We start from the raw sequence: 20992 nt of genomic DNA, 5'->3' as shown, positions 1-20992 counted from the left end.
AGATTAAATTAACAAAGTGTCCATCTTTACAGCTTCAATCCTGTGAATCAGCATGGCGAGCGTAATACAAACATCGCCTCACTGTGAATCACGCTTCCGGCTACAAAGCCTTATCACCACTGCGCAGCCTCTGACGCGCAGGTGTTCGAAAACAGCCCCTAAGCTGGGTCAGATAATCTGCACTGCCCACGAGATACTAGAATCACGCAAGAGCGCGTTTCGGAAGGAACTGGAGACAAAAATTTACCCGGATAACCTGATGGCAAAAGCTGCAACTGACGGGATAATATTAAAACGGATCTTATAAACACAAGTGTGTGTATTGAATTCAATTGGGCGAGGATGGCGCACACTGGCCACAAACAAAGAGGCGTTGCATAACTGTGTTCATTAAAACGGGAGAAATGTTAGATCATGGCCCTAGATGAGGTTCGAACCGGGAAATCAGTCCCAGATGAAGGCGAAGGCAAGACAAAACTACACGCGCGGGGATATTTTTGGATCGGAAAACAAAACAATGCACGTGTGACGCCGTAAATAGAACGGGCCAGGTGCAAATGAGTTCAGAAGGACGAAGGAGTACAGACACGTCACGAGTTCCTTGCTGGGAACACGAGGTCTCCATGCCCCCCCCCCCCCCAAATGATTTCTATTTAATTCGCCATGAACTGTAATTTTACCTGTCGCCCTGTGTGGGCGTGACACCTGGGACCTCCCCCTCACATCGTGGGCGCACTGCAAATTGAGGATTGGGACCGAGATGCTGGACCTAAGAGGAATCTGGCGACGGGGAGGATGGAGGGTGATTAAGGATGCGTTCAAATGTTCGTCCGCCGGCCAGAAGGGCGCAGAACCGTCAGGAGACCGGAATGTACCTTGGGGAAATCGGGTTTTGGATTCATCTGGCTCAGGAACACGGTAATCAATCTTCGGGTTACATAAGAAAGCCGGTTTCTCAAGTAGGACTCTGTTCCAACAAGTTCGTTCCTTAGTCAGGGGCTCGCTCATAAAGGAATCGATCAACAAGTTTTGCTTCAAAGTGAACACGAAATTAACAGGCGAAGCAAAGGCGTACGGAAGGCACGCACTAAGAGTTCCGAAGGCTCCTGCATTTCATACTCGCGAGTTCTTTTTTGCATAAACAACGCATATTACCTCAAGTTCATTTTGTCTGTCAAAAATCTACGTCTCGACTATCCCGGTCAACCAAGTGGCACACCTCTGCTGTGGGGTTCGATTCCCAGCGACGACAATTCTTTATCTTCGACGCACGTGTCCAGGCAAACCCCCAGGAGAGAATCAGCTGACCACTCTTCTCCACGCCCCCCATACTCCTTCACGGCCCTGACGTACGCCCAAGGGACGCCATGACGACATTTGACAAAGCCACTTCCGACCGGCTACTCGCTGATAACGTAACAATTATCGCTCTAAACGAATAACAAGCGATAAGGAGATAACGAACATGTGTAGCTGATACAACACTAAATCACTGCCACCGAGTGGGCTTTAAAACCATCACAACTTCGAGGAGTGATAAGGCATTTTTATTCTGCTATTCTAATAAGTCTTGGCGTCACATGATTACCTTACGGAAAGACACACAGTGACCCCTGACCTCCCTCTTCGCGGGCCAAATACGATGCGCACTCGGGATAACTCTAGGACAGAAGTTTCTGCCACCTTAGATTACAATAAAGTAATTCCCTTCTTCTAAGAAAAATTGCTCCTTTGAAAATGACCCTCAAACAATTCTATCCACCCTCGTCACCTGAGGGATGCGACGCACCCCTCAACGTACTACTTACCCCCTTCTGCGCGGCTGGAGCTGATGTCAGTTTTGGGGCGCAGCTGTCCCGACGCCAGGGGCGCCGCCCCGAGAAGAAACAGCAGCAACCACCACACGAGAGAGGTGCGGTGTCTTCGCCGCCAGTTGGCGCGCGGGTCCAGGTCCTTGACGCGGGGGCAGCCACTCGCCCCCGGGCGCCTTCTGAGGACCTTTCCCGTCAAATGGTTCATGACGCAGAACGCCGCTCGCCTGTCACCACCGGGTTTCTTCACGCCACATAATACTGAAGGTTCCAAGTCCACGCACCTCGTCACTTCGGCGGGCACTGCGACCCTGTCACACGATAACGGACACTTACGAAGGTCCCCGTCAGACAATAGTGGGTACCGAACAACGTCCCCGTCACACCATAACGGATTGTTCACAAAGTACCTGTTACCCCACAAAAGATCGTTCACAATGCCCCCTCCAGACGATACCCGATCGTTCACAACGCACCTGTCACACGACAGCTGACTGTCCGACGCATCGTCCCTGAAAGGCGATTCTCGCTGCTTGACGGCGCCCTCGTCAGGCGACGTCGACTGCCACGAGGCCAACATTTCCGCCTGCCGCCAAAAGAACGCGGGGCAAACGCACCTTTCCTGCTCCGGGCCGCTCCAACCACTGCCCTGCTGGTCGGCCGCTCAGCAATCCCATTGGTCTCCAAACGCGCGCATGCGCGCTGTCACGTCGCGTACAAGACCTGCGGAGAAGAAGAACAGATTCGTCATTTGACGACGCAAGCAATCATCATCGTAGTCCCACACTCGCACGTCACAGGGAGAACGAAACGAGGGGACCCTGACCCTGGCCGACACTCCGTCGACGTCGTACGACTCCCTCCACCGACCGCAGCGACGCCGTTTTCCTCAATATTCGACAAAAGACGAACAACCCGCGACTAGTCCTGGCACCAGAACGCTGTTCACGTTCCCAAATAAACGACTCCGCGGAACAAGAGTCCTTACAAATTCCCCGCCTTTTACGGAACCAAAACGTTCGAAAACCGCGTTCACAAGAGCCCGCCACTACAGCGACACGAATCACACTCAATTTTTAAGAGTCAGTTTTAATATTATCTTACCCAGATCCCGCCGAGACCAATTATCGAAGGTGCACAATTTTCAGGATTGCTGATTGTGACGTGGTGGGGCGATGAATTAGGAGGGATTGGAAAGGGACCAACTTCAGGTTTTATCTCTGAATTTGCATGGAGGGACTGAGGAGAATTACGAAAGCACGGTCATTGACGGCCGGTCTCCGATGAGGAATCAGGGGCTTTCGGACACAGAGAGCCCTCGTTTTGCAGCAAATTTTGGTCTGCGAACAGCGGCCAGTGAACCTGACGACGCCCGTCGGTGACGGACAGATATTAATCGCGAGCAATGCTCAAAAAATTACGCGCCTGGACGCAAACCGATAAAGATACGGACGGAACGCTCTGTAAATATTGTGACTCCGGTCTTATCATCTGCAAGAGCAGCCGCTCCTACGAAGACAAACAAAGCGCCGACATCTCCACTCACTGTTATTCGCCTGGCGCGCTCTGGCCCCTTGAAGCGGGGATGAACAAGACGAGAGAGGAATTCGTCCATAAAGGTTCTGAAAACGAGGCAATGAAAAGGAAGAGAGAGACGACTGAGCGCTGCCTGGGAACCTTCCCAGCCGAGATTTCCGTTTCCTCTTCCTCGCAGAAACTGCAGTCTCTCTCTCACGCAAGACGACATCTCGTAAAGCTTCGCCGAGTCTCGTCATCCCCACCCGGTAAAACCTTGGAGCATGAACCCACATTAACACTCAAACATGTCTTAGCAAGAGGCGTGAAACGGGTTAAAGCGACTGGAACGTGAAGCTCTGAGCCACACGAAAGTCGTGGGACGCATTCCGAGCCACAGTCGTTTCGGAGGATGCTGGAAGATGGTAGAGAACATCTGACCGTTCAGAACGACGGTGGGGTAACCAACCACCCACGGCGTCGCAACACGCGACAGTGAAAACCCGAAAATTCATTCCCTCCGTCAGGGCACCCCCCCCTCCTCCCACTGCCCACGATCCGACCTTATAGAACGACATTAACGCCGAGAAGAGGATCGATCGGTTGGCAGCCCTGTTCCCACACGTAACAGCTGCCCAACTGACAGTCCGCGCATTCCGGGACAATTAATTTTAATGTCGTGAGAGGCTACGAGTTGAACCCCAGCTCTCCGAGGCAGGGTCACGCTTACGTTTACATGTTAACGAGCAGCGACCGGGCGCGGGCGAAGGTGTCGTGGTCTTCCGCGGTACCCCCCCCCGCCACAATCGTCCTCCCGGGTTCGGATCTCGAACGATCCTCGGTCCTTGCGGGCAAATTGCGAGACACGCCCTTTCGACACCGCCAGTGGCTTGAGGTGCTGACAGCGTCGTTAAACAACGCATTCTAAACCTTCGCCACGAACGGAGCCATCTTCACGCTCCAAGACACGAGACACTCGGGGTCCCTGTGGGATCAACCTGCGGAGACCCCGGGGACTGGACGGGACGGGACGGGGCAGAGCCCACGTGTTACACAAAGACATCGATTTTAATTGATATCGATTGTTACGTAAGTGTTCCCGTGACCGCTATGCATTATGTATGGCTGGCTGTGAGAAACGCCTGACCTCTGGTTGACCTCTCCGCTCCTACAGGGGGCACCGCAAAGTGGAACAGATCGACAACGCTCGGACAGACACGTTTCAAATTAAAATTACGATCTGGTGTTGGCGTTTTATATCGACCTCAAGAATCGATACGCACTTCACGACCCTACAATAAATAGCACCACCTCAGTAGTTTGCAGGAACTCAAGTGGCCGGGATCAACTAACTGCTAATCAGCTGGCACGGCGGCGGCCTGATCCCCAACCTATGGACCCAACCACACGTCGCAATTCTGACAAGGAACACGCAAACTGGGGGGCCGCATGTCGTTCCTCGCACCTCTCTGGCCGACCGAGAGGCCACCGCGTCATCTTCCAAGTAGACCCGGTCGATCGAAATGTTTCTACATGCCCAGCCCATCATATCTTCCTAAGTCAATACAAACGTACGAAAGACTACAATCTGAAAATTCTTGATTGAGGCAGAGATAAGAAATGCTGAGAAAGTACGGGTCGGAAACCTCAGCAGACTGAAGAGAAAGTTGTCAGTGTAACCACGGTTCCGGAGAGGAAGGTTATATATTGGCTTTATTCTAAATATTTCCTTTATACATGCTTTACAATTGAGTAAAGTTTGATTAAGACATTGCTTAATCAACTTGAATTAGTTACGCTTAAGATGGGTCTGTGGTAGCTGAATGTAATGTAAGGTAATGTTTTATGGGTAACAACAATTCCGAGTAAACAGATGACGTTTTCTAGGTAACCAGGTTACACATCTTCGTAACATTTTTGCCGAATGACGCTTCAATATAGACGTATTTACGTCAAAAAAAAATTAGCGGGAAAAATGTCAGCACAACCGACGGCAGACACGACTTGGACGCAGTGGCGGTTTCGCCACCACCGGCTTCTGAAAAGAAAAGAAAGAAAAAGGAAAAAAAACCTACCCAGAAACCGAACCATTCAAAAGCTCGCCCTCTCAGTGTTACCAACCCAGTCGGGTCCGTTTGGTTGGTACGTTGTTACCCGATACATGGGCGGGGGAGAGACCGTCATAAATAACTGGAAACTATTTTTACGGCGAGCGACGAGCTTCCGCGTGTCTCGTATATTGTTACTTCGCAGTTGGCAACCCTGAGTCACACACATACACGTGCACGCACAACCGGAAGGGGCTTACGAATTCTTCACATTCTAACCGTTTCCATGCTACGTACGTCATTTCTCGTTCACAACACCCGCCGGATCCGCCCCGAACGACGTCAGAATTTTAACGACGCCTGTAAAATAAATCCTCCTGCTTTTCGCTCGTTTATTTAAATGATGTCAGAGGTTACCATGGATACCGAAGAAGATCTAACTCCGCCGGCAAACATTTCTCACGGCGGAGGGCGCGCCCGTGGTCGTCCTCTGGGTTACAACGCCGTGTAGTCGAAGTTCCGACCCTAAAGACGGCCATCTTCATCGCCCCCCCCCCTCCCCAGAAGTGCGGTTAACTGCCCTGGGACTGAACCACGGACTCCATGATGAAAAGTCGAACATCGTGTTTCGATTGGCTGAGGGACTTGGAAAACTGAAATACTTCAGAGAAGTCTGCGAGGAGACGACACGAGATGAAACTGTCCGGGCGAATTACAGGCCTATCGCATTTTACAATTCACGCCCTCCGTGTGTTTACGTGCATTTTAAAATAAGCGATTTTAATGCTGGGATTTGCGGGATGCAAATTTTCACGCCTCTCATCTGCAAAGCAAATATAAAACCGCCTTCCCACAGCCCGGCCTCTCGCAGAACTTTTCTCTTTTTATTATTTCCGAGACTCCCGCGTTCTCCGTCCGTCTTTCCAGCTCAACAGCTGACTAACTTTCTCAGGTGTTTCCTCCACGTGGCCCCATAAAGCTTCGTACAGTATCTGCGGGGGGGCCGGGGGGGGCGAACACCTGAAAAAACTGACATTAAAGCGTTTGCTGTTGATAATGGTTTATGTATCGGGCTGATGACAACACGAAATGGATTTCCATTGGATCGCTTTTGAATATGAAGCAGCCATGACAAAGCGAGACGTAGGCCGAGGAGTGAACTGTCGGACAAAACGGAAATACCCGACTTCTCCCGAAGAAATTCGGCTTTAGATCTTACGTCGTGCGTACAATGTTATCTCAGGTTCGAACCCCGCCTCCGATATTGTCTTACGAGCCGCCACCAAACATCCCAGTGATCGTCAGTCTCAAAACTGAGAGAACCACAAATATCCAGGAATGCCAACCCTATGACATTACTCCTGCACCCACAAAACGGATTACTCACTGGAACGCAGCGAAGCCATCTTTGCCCACGCGCTCGTCCAATCACTCAACTTGACCTCCTGACTGCTACGAATTACAGATCACCCAGCTGACCTGGTGACACTCCGTGGGGCTCGTACCCTGGGGTGGGCACAGAACAGGTTCAAGCTCCGGCTGATATGACCCCGAGATACGTGCCGGTCTGGACACGGCGGGAAAAAACTCCCACCCTTGCCGGGAATCGATCTCATGAATGTTCAAGTGCTCATAAAGATGGGCTTTTGTCACCGTTAATCATCGAGGAAAAGCATTTTCTGCAAACGAAATGTTCGGTGTCCAGAGTTCTTGAGAGAACTATAGAAGATCGGAAGACAATACTAAATCCGATTTTACTGAAACAGTCCTTAAGCACCGATGCGAGCCACTTCTGTAACACACAGTAACTAGTTTACACACAAAATGAATTTGTTTCGTACGATTCTCACAGAATAAACAGCGATCATTTTCTTAAACAAGGTCAACCAGTTGATCTCTGTAATGGTGAAGCGTAGTGTTTACTTCGCGGTACGGACTGAATTCGTAAGTTTCATTTGAAAGAGCTTCGGCTCCAAAGGTTAATTAGCGTTTTAGTAGTATCATTTCCTTAAACAGCGTTAACCAGTTGATCTTTGTAATGGTGAAGTGCGGCGTTTTCTTCGCGGTACGGACTGGATTCTTAAATATTATTTAGGCGAGTTTCGGGCTTCATTACGCGGTGTATTAATTCATTTTATTCCTACGAGTTCTTACGCAAAATTGCGAGGTCACATCTGCCCAATTCCGAAAAAGAAAAGTCGACTTTGGTGGTGGTGGGGGGGGGGGGGGGGGGTCGAATTTAGGTTTGATTCGTATCGTATGCCTCACTGACATGAAGCTCAGATGGAACTTCACAACCGACTCGTTCAAAGCATCGGCACAGAAGAAACAATTTAAGTCTGAACACGCGTAGTTCCACTTAGTCCGTCGAACATCAAAAGGCCAATTACGGATGCAGGGCGCAGCGATTCGAGTCCTGACCTATTTCGTGCGCTGCAGTGAATGGGCGCCATCTTGTGACGTAACGGGCTGGCTACTACGCCGTGTTGTGACGCGTCACAAGACGAATCGACCTGTCTCTGCCCCACAAGCCGTCGCCCGCACCGGGTTCGATCCCCGGCAGGAGCAGAGGGTCTCTACTGTCCACAACACAGCCGGCGCTGAGTAAAAGACCGCATCTCTATATTTCCAACACATAATGCCTACTTACTTCCCACCCACCCTGTATATCAGAGTCGTCTGAATAAATATTACCTACAGGGTGTGGTGTGACTTTACCTGATCTTGTGATAGTCACGGTGTTCAGAAAACTGTTCTGACCTAACGAGGAGCAGAAGATGGACCGGGCATGTAGCGCGCATGGGAGGGTGTGGATTGGATTAATCTGGCCCAGTACAGGAACCGGAAGTGGGTTCTTGTAAACAGGGTACTGAACCTGAGGTTCCGTAGAAGCGGCAAATGTTTTAACAGCTGAGCAACTACCAGCTTCACAAGAGACGCTCGCACCGACACAAGACCAGCTTTCAAGACGACCGGGTTCTTGGAGGAAATTCCGACGACTAATAGAGCGGCGTTTCGACACCGACGTGCGTCAGACTTATTACGACCGTTGTTATCGAAAATAAAAGCGTAACATGGCAGCTGCGCGAATGACACACTTCCTTCCCGATGTCAAGGCCATCAAATCTCGAGCCGACGATTAAGTGTCATGAAATATCCGTTCAGCGATTCTCTGGTCGGCGTACGAGGACGGACGACACGAGGAAGCTTTTATCTGCGAAACGGCGAACATCTCGTTCTGCACGTCACTAACGGGATCTGTAAGCGCGAGGTCGTGAGGTGTTTAGATGAGGAGTAAAACCACGAAACCCCGCGGTGCCCACTAGTTGCGTAGGAGGCGGTAATCGGCAAGCCACGCGCGGAGCGAGGAAGCCATAAGAGATAGACGCACATATATGACGTCATCGGTGACGCCTGCACCAAACTGCACGAGCGATGTATGCAGTTCTAACGCAGAAACATAAAAGCAACGAGCTGGCGAATTTTCTAACATTCCAGATCCTCGTCTACGTCCTCCGACAAGAATTTCACAACAGACCGGGCATTCCACCCCCTTGACCTATCGTGTGCGAAACATTCCCAAGAGCAACGCGGAGGGAGGGAGCGAGCGGGCGGGCGGGCGATCGATCGATCGATCGATCGATGACGCAGCTTACGAGGAATCAGACGCTCCTAGACCTCTACAGCCAAAGAGCAACGTCCCGAGGGAGGAGCCCTTGACAACTGTCTGATTCAGAGTGGCGTGAGGAGGGTGGCGGAGGTCAGTGACCTCTACAGCTGTGGGAACTTCCTGCGAATATCGACTGCTGCTTCCCAAGGGAAGGTATCAAGTCCGTGTCTGTGCGTGAGAATCTTATCAAGCCTAGTGGTAATCATATGTACCACCTACTTTGACAATCAATAACTCTCCGTTTTGCCAACGTAGAGTACGAATGTGTTCGTATGATTCTCAGAATAAACAGCGATTATTTCCTTAAACGGCGTTAACCAATCGATCTTTTGTAATGGTGAAGAGTTGTGTTTTCTTCGCGGTACGGGCCGTATTCTTAAATAATATTTAGACGATCTTCGGCTTCACGGGTTAACCAGTCGATCTTCGTAATGATGACGTGCGGTGTTCTCTTCGCGGTACGGACCGATTTCCACGATACCAGAAACACGAAGTCTAGGTAGTCAGCGCGCACCCGGAAGGTCCTGCGACCGGCCATCTCGACACAGGTTTTCCTTGGTTTTCCTCTGTCTTCAAGCAAATGCTGAGATGGTTCCCAAGTTCCAAGTTGCCACTGCAAGCTTCTCATGCAGCCCTCCCGACTTAAACTCAACAAAATTTACCACCCCTTAACGCCGTCAAAATTTACCCCCCCCCCCCCTCAGTAGGAACTTCTAAATTATGTTCCAAACTTCCAAATCAATAGCCGCAGTTTTCTCTAATTCAAAATTCCGTCTTCTCTGCCATCATCACACTAACGCCTTCACTCTTACTTTATCCTTAACAGAAGGACGAGCGGGCAATGCCTGGGGACCTTCTAACTATAAGATGCTCCCCCCCCCCCGATATCGAAGTGTCTCTCACTTCTCCCCCACCAATTTCCTCTTTCTCTGTCTCTCTCTCTTCTACTGGCTAACGCAAAGCAAACTGATGGCAGCAGCAAGCACCTCTGAAACGTCGGTCAATATGTAAGATTACATGGCGCAACATACCAGGAGATAAAACATCAACGGATATCAAATTTTGCCGAGTTACAAGTAGAATCCTGCTCGGTCTGTGATCACAGACGAGGAAAAATGAAAGAATGCGTCTACCGGCGGCTCTTTTCGACGGGAGGAAGGCGGCCGAAGCGTGAAGCTTCTTCAGGCACAAATTTTAATACAGGTCCAGGTAGAAGGCGCAGGCTTTCCGCGAGGTTGTTGATCTGATACGTGAATCACACACGCAGGAACACGTAGACGGGGCTTCAGCTGCTGCAGTCCCGCGACAGCTTGGCCTAATTCCGTAGCGCACTCAATGGACAGACAACTCAAAGCCACAAATAGTCAGTCGCCAGTCTGATGCAACCAACCGCCTGGCTCCCAACTCCCCAGGCAGCGCAAAAGCCTTACGATGATGCGCTCAGAGGCGATACGTCCCACCGTGTCCACAATTCTACCCTCCCATCTGCGCCTGGGTCTCGCAAGTGGTCTTTTCCCCTCAACATGTTCGCGTATTTCACGTCTGACCTCCAACCCCACCCTCTGGAGTCCCGTCCGTCTCTTACTACAAACCCAGACAGACGCAACGACGCTCAGTGAGACATTATCGATTAGTCGAGTAAAACTGTGTCACTTTGCCGTGCGGGACGGACGAGCGTTCGATGCTGACTTGCAAGATCAGCCCCCCCCCCCCCCCCCGGGGTTCTCGCTGATCGCGGTCATTGGCGCTTTTTCCAAAGGCCGACACTCGGGTGGAGCGTTAAAACAATCACCTTGACATTCAACGCCACGTGACGTACAAAATAACTGAGCACCGCAGACAAAAATCTTTCGAAAACGCAGCGAAGTCAAAATTATCTAAGAAAAAAGAACGACGAAAAACGATCGACTCCGGAGAACTTTCGTTGCCGTCCATTTCAGAATCTTTTATCTGTTATCACGTCTTTATCTTTCTAGATAAGGTTTAGAATAACGCGTACAAAGCTATAATCTTACCTGTTGTTTTGTATGCGCGCGGAATCTCGTCTCCCACACAAACGGAACAACATTCTCTGAAGGACCCTGATGATGAAGGCAGCAAGCACCTCGGAAACTTCCACCAAGCCACAACCCGGAAGACAAGAGACCAGACGGAAAGAAGCTATTTGCGAGACTCGGACCTGGATGGGCGCATCAGAACAGGATCCATTGGCCGGCTGTTGTGAACACGGCTATGAACATCTTCCGCTGCTTGTACGAGTTGGCAATCGCGGTACAGGGGCGCCCCAGGTTGTCCTCCAAATTGTGTAATTTCGGGTTCATCCCGATTCCAAATATTCTACGACTGAGACGCCAACAGAACGAATGACAAACAGGATGTCATGACCCAGTCCGTTGCTGCGGGGAACCAGGCACGCCGTCACAACAATCAGAAAACCACAATAATAGAAATGTCAAGGAAAACGAACGCGAACCGACATTTTATCTCGCAGCCGTCACCCGCAATCAAACTGACTTTTTTTTTCGGAACACGACGGAATGTTCCAAAAATTCATTCTGGGATGTTCCACGTACGGACGAACGCCTCGCGGTCTGCGACTTCAAAATGGCGCGAAACGAAGTTCTAACCGGATTAATTAATAATGGTCACGCCTTTGTTCAAATGAGGAACATCAGTTTAATGACTCCACAAGCAGAGCTCTCTGGCGAGCGGCGTCGAACATTATTATTTTGCATTTGTCGACAATTACCACATTAATTCTACAATTCCTGTTGCAAATCTGTATTGAAAATAAAGACAAGCTGATTCATGGTCAACCGAGCAGTTAACTTCGCCTTTCTATGACTTTTTTTAACCCTTTGAAGCCGAAGCTCGTCTTCATAATATTTACGAATCCAGACCGTACCGCGAAGAAAACACTTCACTTAACCATTATAAGTCGAATCAGGCGGCACCAAATAAGATTTAACAAAAGAACATCCCGGTCAAAGCCTTAAAGATTTAAATTTAAAATACGGAGTCCAATTTCTTCACTGAAAGAACCTCACATTGTCACTGGCGTAGCAGTCGACGGCAATTCGGGTCTAATCTAGTTTTTGTGGTAATTACACACAGAACACAGCAACAACAATGGAAAAAATATCAACATCAAGACGATAAAGGCAGGCCAAAGTGTGGGTTAGTTCAAGAAACAAACACAAAAGGAATCTAAATCATAATTTCCACCGAAATGCACGAGGGTAATATTAAAATGGGTATAAATGCAGGCCGGATTCATCCGAGGGCGGGGTCTTGCAAGCCCAGTATCGACTTCTGAGGTTCCATTTCTTGGTTAGCCGAGCAACTCTCAGCTTCTGAACGACCGTGTTCCGCTTGAGTTACTCACAGTATTTTGGCCATATTTATCAAACAGAACACATTTAAAATCAAATTACACGTTTTACAGGTTAAGAAAAACCACTGGTCACAGAAAATTTGTAGGTACTACTAAAAAAAAATTGTCGTAAATGACGTATCACTGCCCCTACGAAACGAAATACCTTAAAACAGGTCACGACCACTTCGATCCACATCCTTTGTAATTCATTGCCATCCTGTCACGTGAGCTACTTACTGACAGCGTCGTTAAATAAGCCACGGATATAAATAAAGCACAGTCTTCGCTACAAAAGGAGCAGAAGGATTATTATAATAATTATTATAATTATATCCGAGCATGTGCCGCGACATAATAAGGCGCGGCTTGCGTGGGTACCCCGAGGTCGCTGGTGAGCCGAGTCCGGCATCGGTGTGACGGACGGAGAGACGGACTGCAAGGGCCTTGCTTTCGTTGTATCAAAGCCGATGTGGTAATTCTTCCTTCTAGTATAACTTCGCACACAAATAACTCCTGAGTTACTATTTCAAATTTTTTGGATGTAACAACAATATTTATCTACTCACACTCCTGTAAATTGGGAACCAACGCTATAAAATTCTACTCCTTCACGAAAACCTTTCTTTCTGTCTAGACATAACACACTTCATTCACGTATCAACTACGCAACATGACAAATCCAATTTCAAGAACCTAAAACGCACAAACATTCAGTCTGGTGTTACAAGTTTTCTGGGTGATCTGCGATAATAAGCCCACTACTTTTCAACAGAGGCACCGCCTGTACAAACTCACTTGATTTGTGAGCGTTGCCTGCCTGCCTGCCTTCGCCATTCAGACAGACCAAACCAGTCTACACCATTCGACCGCTTAAGCAGGGGGAAAAATATAGCCGTAAATTAACCAGAACACACATACTTTTGCGATTTATTTCTGCCGATACAATGACTCATTTGGATGGATGGCAGTCAGAACTATCGGCACACAAACAAAAGAGAGAAAAACGCTACCCTGAACATCTCGGAGAGGGGTGGACGGCTCCTTCGGCAGCCACGTAACCGACTATTGACGTAGATGCAGCCCCAACTGCGTATCAGCAGCTGTCCACTGGAACGTACGTACAATGGCACTCAGAGCGTATGAATGACAGACACAAACGTGGCATTCCACTAACGAACGAGCTTAGAACGTACTTTCATACCACTGCTCACTTCCGTAGTAAAAATAGGTTACAATGTATGGAACTGGACTGAGCTGATACAGCGCAGTCAATGGAGTAGAAGGAAAGAAATTCAAAATAATTAACTGCCCGAGGTAAAGTGCACATCTGTTTGTATCAGAAACGTAACAATGTAAACAACAAGGTCTTACCTTCAAGCGTAACGACGAGAAGAAGTTACTACGCATTTACAGAGCACAGATCCCTAACTGTTGTGATTTCGGTAACTCTGATTGCAACATAAAACACACAACACAATGCAAATCACTGCCTGCTGCAACTCTACACCAGCACCAAAACAAAATTACGTAGGTACCACTCACAGTAAACACTACACCAGTTCACCACTCCGCCACTGCGACTGACTGCAGCAGCACCAAACAGATTTTTAACTAGTACGGTTCCTACATTTCCCACACGGCGCGCCACTTGTCAGCGTGTTTACGTTTCGTTATGCGCAGCAAATCGCGTTGTGCAAATGAAGGTTTTAACGAGAGACAGAAGGAAAAGAAGCTTCGTCACGGAATATAATTTAATTCCGGAGTTAACTTGCCAAACATGAATCATTAAGCCTTTCAAGCTACGTTTCGTCACGCTATTAGCGTTACCATGAGCGAGACAAATATTTATGGTTCGCATATTTGTCGGCAGAGTACACCATCTGCTACCTGCACAACTGCGCGTTATGAGGTCAGTGGCTCCAGTTTCTCGAACCCAGTGTAAGAAGGAGAAGAAATATGTCTTTTTTTTGTCGTAAAATTATTCAACTACCACAAAATATCTCTCATTCTCGTTTTAGAGTTTCAAGACCTGCTCAATTCAAACTGAAACACGAATGGTTCAGGAAGGAGAACAGTCTACCCAGGCTGCACAATAAATTTCAACCTCGGATCGATTCAAACAGACGGACCTGGGGTGGGGGACGTTAATTTGAAATCGCTTCCGCCATATTGACTAAAATTACATCACGTGACATACCGATGTTTCGGTTCTTATGAAGTTACTGCCATCGATCTGTCTCCAAAACAAAAATATTTAAAATAAACATCTGTCTCCGGAAAATAGAGCAATATTTTTTAACAATAGCGAACAACCAGTTGTTTTTCATCAGTGGCCACGCCTTTGAAGCGAGTTGCGACTACAATTACAAAATCGAAACACGTGACCATTAACACATTTGCACATGCGCAGGAACATTATGAAAATACGTTTTGGTTGGAAGCTTCCTGGAAGGGAAATAAATAACAATCTTATGAGATTTCAAATAATCTCATACGTAACGACAAACGACTGCGTTCAGAAATAATCTGACAGGGAAAGAGAAAACTGTGCGTGTGCATTGTACACGATTGGAAATGGTTTGAAAGCAAGTGATTCTTTTTTTAGTTAGGAATTCTTTTATACTAAAACTCACAAAAGAGAAACGGAAGTAAATTAAGTTCATATTTCAGATTTTTACCGCAAAGTGTACGGAGCGTTTACAAACCTAAAACGTGGTTTCCTAACCCCTGTTTCATGACGAACAACATATTTTATCGCAGTTACACAGTCGTTTGTTTACCAACTGATATGAAAGAAAGAGAACAGAGTATTGAGCCGGCGGGTTGCATAAGAGGCGGGCTGGCTGAGCAACTACAAGCGTCTCTGTGGGACTGCTGGATGGCCGACCAAGTGGGGGGAGTCCCCGGAGGGAGTCCCCTGCAAATGCGTGAGAAAAGATTTCGAAACAGAACGCAATAATTTTGTTTGACAAATTTGTTGATTTTATTACACATTTAAAATTAAATATTTAATTAAAGTTGTAATTATTGTTTTAGAAGACACAATAATCGAACGAGTAGCGGCTCTGATGATTTTTGATACTGACCGAGGGGTTTCCTGGTTTGTCGCGGTCTCCCCCCCCCCCAGGAAAATGTCCGGTATCATCGCCTCCTTCCACATTTTATCATAATTAATTAATCGCTCTACGATTTGAAGATAGCGTCATTAAATATTTCTATAACAAAAACACAATTCTGTGGGCCGCGGGTTACGGATTCCTAATTAGCGGCAATCCCTGGTGTTCTAAATTACGTACATATTACCCATCTCCCCCGCGCATGCTACTCGTACAGCCCATCAGGTCACCTGCGCTCTCATAGTCACGCCACTTACGCCGCTCACAAAATGGCAACTCGACTGCTTTCATTCCGTGTCCATGGCAACGACAGAAAACTTCCGCCTCACGTTCGGCAGTCACGAATGACAGCAGAATGTCAGTAACCGGAGGTGGCCCATCACTTCGTCGTCCGCGTAAGAGACCACAGCTCGCATTCATAACATTTCATTTCGCCTGTTCGTGCTTAGAAATGCGCCCAAATCTGATTCTGTGTGTTCAGTTTCCTAAAACAAACAGCGTTGTCTGGCCCCCTCGCCCAGGGTCCACAGTTCTGAGAATACAAAATTCTTGGGACCATTTGCCCGAATTTAAACCCGGCTAAATTGTCACAGGTTTATCTCTCACTTTCTGTTGTCAGTCTCTCACTTTCTGTTGTTGTGTTCAGACGTGTTTGTGGTGAGCTCCTGTATAAGGGTTGAAAATGGGTTGTTACCTGGAAGATTACCGGGCGAGAGTGGGTAGCTGGGCAGGTAGATGCTTGTGGCGTGGATTGCCTAGGCATGGTGACGCTAACCAAACTACTGGTCACTGCTTGGGGTTGACGATGTTGAATTCCTTGGTTATAGCTGTATTACTGGTAATCGGAGGAGTAGAAAGAAATCCCGGTCCTGTTGCGGAAGGGGATAGTTCTGTGAAACTTTTATGTACTGGCTGCGGCAGGAACCTAAGATCCGGAATCCAATGTGAGTCATGTGGACGCTGGTTCCATTATAGTTGTGGGAATGTGAAGTCTCAAGCAGCTGAAAGGGAGAACTGGAGCTGTGGTAAGTGCAGGGCTGCAAGTGTTCGAATGCTTCAGGATCAGCTAAATAACGCGCTGCGGCAAATTGATGAACTGAGGATGAGAAACAATGAACTTGAAGAAAAGTTGCGAATGGCGGGAGCTGGGAAAAAGGTTATAGTGCCCGAAAAGCGAAAGGCTGCAACGTGCATGGTCCTGGGAGACTCAATTGTGCGCAATGTTGGAGGAGAGCACGCAGATATGACGGTGGAGTGTTTTCCGGGTATTAGAACGGAGCAGTTGCACAGAAGAATAGAAGGGACGGATCTAGGCAGTCCAGAAACTGTTATTATTCACGTGGGTGCAAATGACCTAAGATCGACGAGAAATTTGGACTTGGTAATGGGAGAGGTGTACTCGCTGGTGACTACAGTAAAGAATAAATGTCGGAACTGCAACCTTGTCCTCAGTGGAGTGCTAAGGCGTAGAGATGTGTCATGGCGGCGTATTGGTGCTCTAAATGAGAGATTAGACTGGGTTGCAAACGTCCTTGGAATTACATTTGTTGATCCGAACAGCTGGATACAGGAAGGGGATTTTGCTGGGGATGGACTGCATCTGAATGGACGGGGAAGGAGACGATTAGGACAACTGTACGCTAGAGTTAGTGGACTTGATGGTGGAGGAGCAGCACGAAGGAAGACGTGACACGTTTGGGTGGACGGCACTCACAGAACGAGGACAACCAGGGAAACGCGGCATTCATCAACTGGAGAACAGAAGGCTTTGCATGAAATAAGGGGAACAGAGACGAGTAAATTGGTGAGTAGGGAAATAGAAGCTAGGGCAGGGGCAGAAACTTTAACTTCGGTAGCAGCATATAGGGTTGAAGGCAAGTCGTTAGTGGTGCTGCAGGTTAACTGTAGGAGTATCTATAATAAAGCCTTAGAGCTTTGGAATTTAGTTGACACGTATAACCCCGATATTGTTATAGGCACGGAGTCTTGGCTTAAAGAAGATATTAGCAATGCTGAAGTTTTTAGGACAGATTTTACAACTTTCAGGAGAGATAGGTCTGCCCGTGGTGGTGGGGTTTTCATATGTGTTAAACATTTCATTGCCTGTACGGAGTTATGGGTAGATGAGGATTTTGAGATGATTGCGGTAGAAGTGAAAGGAATAGATACAAAATATTCGTGGGAAATTATAGGAATATACAGAGCTCCTAACGAGGACATGCAAGTTTTTGAAAGATTGGCAGCACGAACTAGTCATTTAGGAAATTCTACGAAGCGTAGTATCATTGGGGGTGATTTAAATTTGCCCTACGCAGATTGGAAGGGAAACGTGGAAGGTACTAGCAGAAATCAGGCATTTATAAATAGACTGGTATGGGAAAATGGGTACAAGCAGGTAGTCGATAGGCCTACCCGAGGGGATGCATTGCTGGATGTTTACCTGGTCCGGCCTGAAAGTTCGCTCACCTCTTGCAGCATTGTGCAGGGGATCAGTGACCACAGTGGGGTAATATTAGAAGTGGAATGGGAAGAAAAAATCCGTGAACCGCAGGTAGAAAGATTAGTCCCCATGTTCCATAAAACAAATGTTTTAGGATTACAAAGCTTTCTTCGGGAAAAGTTTAAATTATGGGCTGGAAATGGTAGTAGCGTGGAAGAGATATGGGAAAGCTATAAGGATATAGTCTTCGAGGGTATCGATCGTTTTGTACCTCAAAGAATCCTGAGTAAAAATCCGGATCCGGAATATTATACCAAGGAAGTGAAACGTCTGAAGGTAAAGGTGAGGAGGGTTTATAATAAGAGAAATTCTGGAGGGCAGTACCAAGCGGAGCTGAAACGGTTATCCAAGGAGTTGCTGATAGTAAAAAAGAAGGCTCAGGAGACATTCTTAACTTCGGTCTTGCAAAGAGAGGGGAGAAGCTGGACAGAGTTTTACAAATATGTTAAAAGACGTAAGGGTAATAGAGAAACTATTCCGGCAATCAAGGGCGTTAAAGGAAACCTCATCACAGATCAAACAGAAAAGGCCAACTCCCTTAACGCTTATTATGCGTCGGTATTCAGTTGCGAACGGATAATTTCGCTAAATAACCAGCTAATCCAATCAACAGATTCAGATAAAACGTTTACCATTAGTATCAATATCATAAGGAAACGGATAGCAGCAATCGGGAAAAATAAATCCGTCGGATCAGATGGCATCCCCGGGGAAATTTTAAAGTTAGGTGGGGAAGCAATGATTCCATACCTTGCGCGTCTGCTGGAGGTAACGATGAACAACAATTCTATCCCAGGGGACTGGAAGAAGGCTATAGTGGTCCCTATTTATAAAGGGGGAGATCGATCGGTAGTTGGGAACTATAGACCGGTCAGTTTAACCTCGGTGGTTTGCAAGCAAATGGAGCACGTTATAGCAGGGTATCTAAGGCAAGTCTGGGAAAGGAGTGAGTGGTTATATGAGGGTCAACATGGGTTTAGACCAGGGTACTCATGCGAAAGTCAAGTAGTCACGGTTTGTCAAGATGTTGCTGATTCATTGGACGAGGGAATCAGGACTGATGCGGTTATAATAGATTTCTCAAAGGCATTCGATTTAGTCCCACACGATAGGCTGATTACAAAAATTGCTGCAACCGGTGTGGACTTGAGGGTAGTGTTATGGGTAAAGGAATTTCTCTTAGGACGTTCGCAAAGAGTAAGAGTGGAAGGACAGCTATCTCATGAAGTCAGGGTAACGTCAGGAGTGCCGCAAGGGAGCGTATTAGGTCCCTTGCTATTCCTAGCTTATGTTAATGATATTTGGAAAAACATTGATTCAAATATACGGCTTTTCGCTGATGATTGTATAGTATACAGGAAAATAATGGATAGTAGTGACATTGATAAGTTACAGACAGATATGAATAGATTATGGGAATGGGCGGTAGAAAATGAAATGAAGATAAATCCAGGTAAAAGTAAAGCAGTCAGCTTCAATAGAGCTAGGGTGAAGGATAAGCTGAGTTACTTTTTTGGGGATCAATTAATTCCAGAGGCAAATAGCTTTAAGTACTTAGGAATACTTATTCGCAGTGATCTGAGCTGGGCAGATCATGTGAATTATACACTAATTAAAGCATGGAAGGCTCTCCATTTCGTAATGCGTATACTAAAAAAGGGAAATAACAATACGAAACGTTTAGCTTATACGTCGCTAGTGAGACCGATACTTGAATATGGAGCTGTGTGTTGGGACCCTTACAGGGAAGGACAGGTAAGAGCACTAAATCGGGTGCAGAAGAGAGCGGCTAAATTTGCTAATTTCACGAACGAATCTGGTTGGGAAACATTGGCACAGCGTAGATTGATAGCCCGAATGTGCGCCCTTTTCAAAGCATACACGGGGGGCCGGGCTTGGAAAATGATAGAGGATAGATTATTAAAGCCATGCTACCTGGGCAGGGACGATCATACTCGGAAAATTAGGACTAGGAAACAAAGAACGGATGTAGGCAAATATTCCTTTGTAAATAGGACCATAAGAAGCTGGAACCAATTACCTCCAGGCGTGCTAGAGTCTTTCCCCTGTAAATTAGGCACCTTTAGAAAGAGGGTCAGAAAAGTAGTTACAAGCTAAGGGTTATTAAGTTGGGAATAAATGGTGATAAGTGAAGTGAAGTGTCTTAGTCTCCAAGTGATGAAGGGCTGTAGTTCTTTGGGATAAAATTTTCATGTACTGAGAGCGGACTTTATATTCCACTCTTAAGTATTGTGATTAATTAGTGGATGTGTGTTTTTTTATTGTGTGTCAGATGTTTTATTTTGAGTGTGGTATGTTGTATTGTTGTGTCTCATTGTATTGTTGTGTGAGTGCATCAGTTCATGACGTTTGTAATACATTACAGTTATTGTCTTATGTCTAGGTGGTATTAAGTTCTTTTTTTTAAGTTAAGTACTTGAGGTTGGATGGTTTTGTAATTTATGAGTTGGTTGATTTTGAGTGGGATGTGTTGTTTTTGTTGTGTCCTTTTTTATTGTTTTGTTCTGTCTCTGTGTTGATGTATCTCATTGTATGTTGTGTCTTATGGTTTTTGTTGTGTCCTTTGTTTATTGTTTTGTTGTGTCTCATTGTGTTGATATATCCCATTGTTTGTGTGTCATATTGTTTTTGTTGTGTCCTTTTGTTTATTGTTTTGTTCTGTCTCTGTGTTGATGTATCTCATTGTTTATTGTGTCTTATTGTTTTTGTTGTGTCCTTTGTTTATTGTTTTGTTGTGTCTCATTGTGTTGATGTATCCCATTGTTTGGGTGTCATATTGTTTTTGTTGTGTCCTTTTGTTTATTGTTTTGTTCTGTCTTTGTGTTGATGTATCTCATTGTTTATTGTGTCTTATTGTTTTTGTTGTGTCCTTTTGTTTATTGTTTTGTTCTGTCTCATTGTGTTGATGTATCTCATTGTTCTGTTCTGTCTCATT

The 20992-nt window shown here is 46.9% G+C and overlaps 1 protein-coding gene across 2 annotated transcripts in view; it reads right to left on the bottom strand.

The window, feature by feature from the left end:
* Nucleotides 1–14003, bottom strand: part of InR (Insulin-like receptor) — a 29568-nt gene extending 15565 nt beyond the window's left edge. The window contains exons 1-3 of one of the 2 annotated variants that reach the window (XM_022075027.2): nucleotides 13792–14003; nucleotides 2288–2534; nucleotides 1809–2122 (exon numbers count right to left, since the gene is read on the bottom strand). In XM_022075027.2, coding sequence (XP_021930719.2) covers nucleotides 1809–2122; nucleotides 2288–2391 — 418 coding nt within the window. In that variant the 5' untranslated portion in view covers nucleotides 2392–2534; nucleotides 13792–14003. Of the gene's footprint in view, nucleotides 1–1808; nucleotides 2535–13791 lie in introns of both variants that reach the window. The other variant, XM_022075026.2, reaches the window with a different exon arrangement.
* Nucleotides 14004–20992: the final 6989 nt, after the last annotated feature.

Source organism: Zootermopsis nevadensis, unplaced genomic scaffold, assembly GCF_977971745.1.
Source record: "Zootermopsis nevadensis isolate Lab colony 2312 unplaced genomic scaffold, Znev_1.0 Znev_ptg000004l, whole genome shotgun sequence".
NCBI classification, from domain to species: domain Eukaryota; kingdom Metazoa; phylum Arthropoda; class Insecta; order Blattodea; family Termopsidae; genus Zootermopsis; species Zootermopsis nevadensis.
The sequence above is the reverse complement of the archived record's forward strand: the minus strand, read 5'-3'. Positions and strand labels throughout refer to the sequence as shown.